Genomic DNA, 3,280 nt, shown 5'->3' with positions numbered 1-3,280 from the left:
AACAGATTGTTTGAGTAACAGGGACACAGAGGGAACGACTTGTGTGGTGTTTAGTATGGCAGAGAGCAACAGGAGAGAGAGGAGGAGAGAATAATTGAAGCACGGAGGGGTAAAGGAGAGAAGCAGAGGGAAGAAGGAATAAGCCCAGGGAGAGGAGAGGAGGAAAGGAGGGAGCCAGGCCTAGAGTGGAGAAGAGATTGATTGATAGAGGGGAATTTAGTCTTTAATGGGAAGTACTAAGTGCAAGAGAAGTTGGATTGAGAGTAAAATAAAAATGTGTAAGTGGACTGGTAGAGGGAACGAGTCACGGAGAGAGAGTAGGGAAAGTGTGTGTGATAGAGACAGAGGTAAAGCTATTAAGTGCATTCAATGCATTAGTGTTTGTAAAATGGTTGTTCATTTCACTTAACCACTTCATCTTAAACCATTTAACACTCTCTATCAGATGTACAATGAGTCAACAAGCTCTACACCAGTTGCTCTCCACATCACTGTAAATACTGTATAATACCAATATTGTACTTCAAATATTCCTATATTTTGGTTTAGCCTGACCAGAGGTCATTTAGTTAAGAGTTGATGAAAGTCTGAGCCGTTTCAACACACGTCTATGGAACTAGACTCACCAATTCTGATCGGCGATCACATTCATTGGTCTTTGCTCCCATTGGCCATTGACCAGTTCTGACACCCTGTCTGTCTGTTCTGTGTCTATAGGAAGTGATTGAGGCCATAGCAGAGTGTGCCTTCAAGACCTCCCCTTTCCCTGTCATCCTCTCCTTTGAGAACCACGTGGACTCGTAAGTCAACAACTCTCACGGCTCCGTGTGTTACCCAGAGTTCACCTTTGTTTGATGTCTTTGATGAATGTACACACCGCCAACGTTCCTATTTGTTTAACTTCAGTTCATACGGTGATTCTGAACCTCTGTAAGTCTATAGTTATGTTAGTGCCATTTTAACTGCCACGCTAATGCTCGCCACTCTTACGTCATGAGCTAATTAACTGCATGCTAATGTTAGACAGTCGTATAGTAGGGCATTAGCTAATAGCTACGTGGTAATACTAGCTACTCTGAAGCCATTAGCTAGCTACGTGCTAATGTAGCGAAGGTGGTTTGGTGGGCCACGTTTGCATGTTGAGTAACCCTGCCGGAGACTTGAAGACTTGGGTTAGCTCCTGGGGCGTGCAAACGCAATCTTGTGGCGCGCATGAGACCCAGGTTGGAACTGTAGTTTGGTCACATTGGTGGCATGGTCCAGATGGGGGTCTGCAAGGAGTAGGTTACAGAGGGATAAAGTGTAACTTAGCCTCGGTCATTTGTTGAACCACACTCGAATGACGTGTGGCCTTGCCTGAGACTTGCTTTAGCTTCCCCGGGACACCCAGGTTCGAATCCCAAACGGTCACAGTAACACTATCCACTCCAATAGTCCATGTCTAAATACTAACATTAGGCCACTGTGAGGTGATTGTAAGGGTGTTAACGGTGTGTGTGTGTGTGTGTGTGTGTGTGTGTGTGTGTGTGTGTGTGTGTGTGTGTGTGTGTCTAATGCTCGCCACTCTTACGTCATGAGCTAATTAACTGCATGCTAATGTTAGACAGTCGTATAGTAGGGCATTAGCTATGCTACGTGAGTATACACTAGCTACCTCTGAACAGCCATTAGCTAGCTAGCTGCTAATGTAGCGAAGGTGGTTTGGTGGGCCACGTTTGCATGTTGAGTAACCCTGCGGAGACTTGAAGACTTGGGTTAGCTCTCTGGGCGTGCAACGCAATCTTGTGGCGCGCATGAGACCCAGGTTGGAACTGTAGTTTGGTCACATTGTGGCATGGTCCAGATGGGGGTCGCAAGGAGTAGGTTACAGAGGGATAAAGTTGTAACTTAGCTCGGTCATTTGTTGAACCACACTCGAATGACGTGTGGCCTTGCCTGAGACTTGCTTTAGCTTCCCCGGGACACCCAGGTTCGAATCCCAAACGGTCACAGTAACACTATCCACTCCAATAGTCCATGTCTAAATACTAACATTAGGCCACTGTGAGGTGATTGTAAGGTGTTTAACGGTGTGTGGTGTGTGGTGTGTGTGTGTGTGTGTGTGTGTGTGTGTGTGGTGTGTGTGTGTGTGTGTTGTGGTGTGTGTGTGTGGTGTGTGTGTGTGTGTGTGTGTGTGTGTGTGTGTGTTGCCTCCCAGGCCAAGCGGCAGGCCAAGATGGCGGAGTACTGCAGATCAATATTTGGAGACATGTTACTGACCGACCCTCTGGAGAAGTACCTGTAAGTAAGACGGCACACTCATGTTCACACACTATACACACGCGTTGTCAAACGCACAGTTCTAGACACCTTTTATGGCATGTACCTGTGAGTGTGGAGTGTTCCTCTCCCCTCCGTCACCCCTGAGCAGCCATCGGAACAGCCTCATGTGGACTAAACCTAGAAGTTTACCCTGCCTCTATTCATATCTTTCTCTATCTCTCTCTCTCTCAATTCAATTTCAATTCAAGGGGCTTTATTGGCATGGAAACATAGGTTAACATTGCCACTCTTCGCTCGTTTTCTCCTACCTACCTACTTACCTACCTACCTACCTACCTACCTACCTACTCTACTACCTACCTACCTACCTACCTACCTACCTACCTACCTACCTACCTACCTACCTACCTACCTGGTTCTCTCCTCCCTATCAATCAGACCCTTACCCGGCTATCAGAGGCTAAACTGCATATGGGCAGTCTCTCATGGTAGAATGAATGGAGATGGTTTACCATGCATGTGTTTTGTGTTACGGGGTAATCCGTATGCTGGATTTCTTGGAAACGCTTTATCTACTCCCCCCCCCCCCCCAGTTGCCATGGCTACCAGTGAAAAGCTTGCGTTGTCCCTTTGTGGAGGAACTTTTTTCCTCGAGCCCATTCTTACGTAACGACAATCAAACACACACACGCGCACGAACGCACTCACAAGCACGAACAGACAGGACACAGAGACACCTACAGTTATCCATCCCTTTAATCAGCAGTGAACTGTTAGTCTTCCCTGGTGGAATGAAGGAACTTAACTTTACACATTACCTCACTGGGTGCAACAGCAGTAGGGCTAGTGTGTGTGTGTGTGTGTGTGTGTGTGTGTGTGTGTGTGGTGTGTGTGTGTGTGTGTGTGTGTGTGTGTGTGTGTGTGTGTGTGTGTGTGTGTGTGTGTGTGTGTGTGTGTGTGTGGTGTGGGGGGGTTTTGGTGTGGTTTTGGTTTGTGTTGTGTGTGTGTGTGTGTGTGT

At 47.1% G+C, this 3,280-nt stretch overlaps 1 protein-coding gene across 1 annotated transcript in view; it reads left to right on the top strand.

Moving 5' to 3' along the window:
• Positions 1-3,280, top strand: part of LOC111954482 (1-phosphatidylinositol 4,5-bisphosphate phosphodiesterase beta-1) — a 110,316-nt gene that overhangs the window by 39,969 nt on the left and 67,067 nt on the right. Inside the window, 1 exon segment of the mRNA XM_070435850.1 lies at positions 718-792. Coding sequence (XP_070291951.1) covers positions 718-792 — 75 coding nt within the window.

This window comes from Salvelinus sp. IW2-2015, linkage group LG28, assembly GCF_002910315.2.
Source record: "Salvelinus sp. IW2-2015 linkage group LG28, ASM291031v2, whole genome shotgun sequence".
NCBI lineage: Eukaryota > Metazoa > Chordata > Actinopteri > Salmoniformes > Salmonidae > Salvelinus > Salvelinus sp. IW2-2015.
This window is presented reverse-complemented; position numbering and strand designations above follow the sequence as displayed.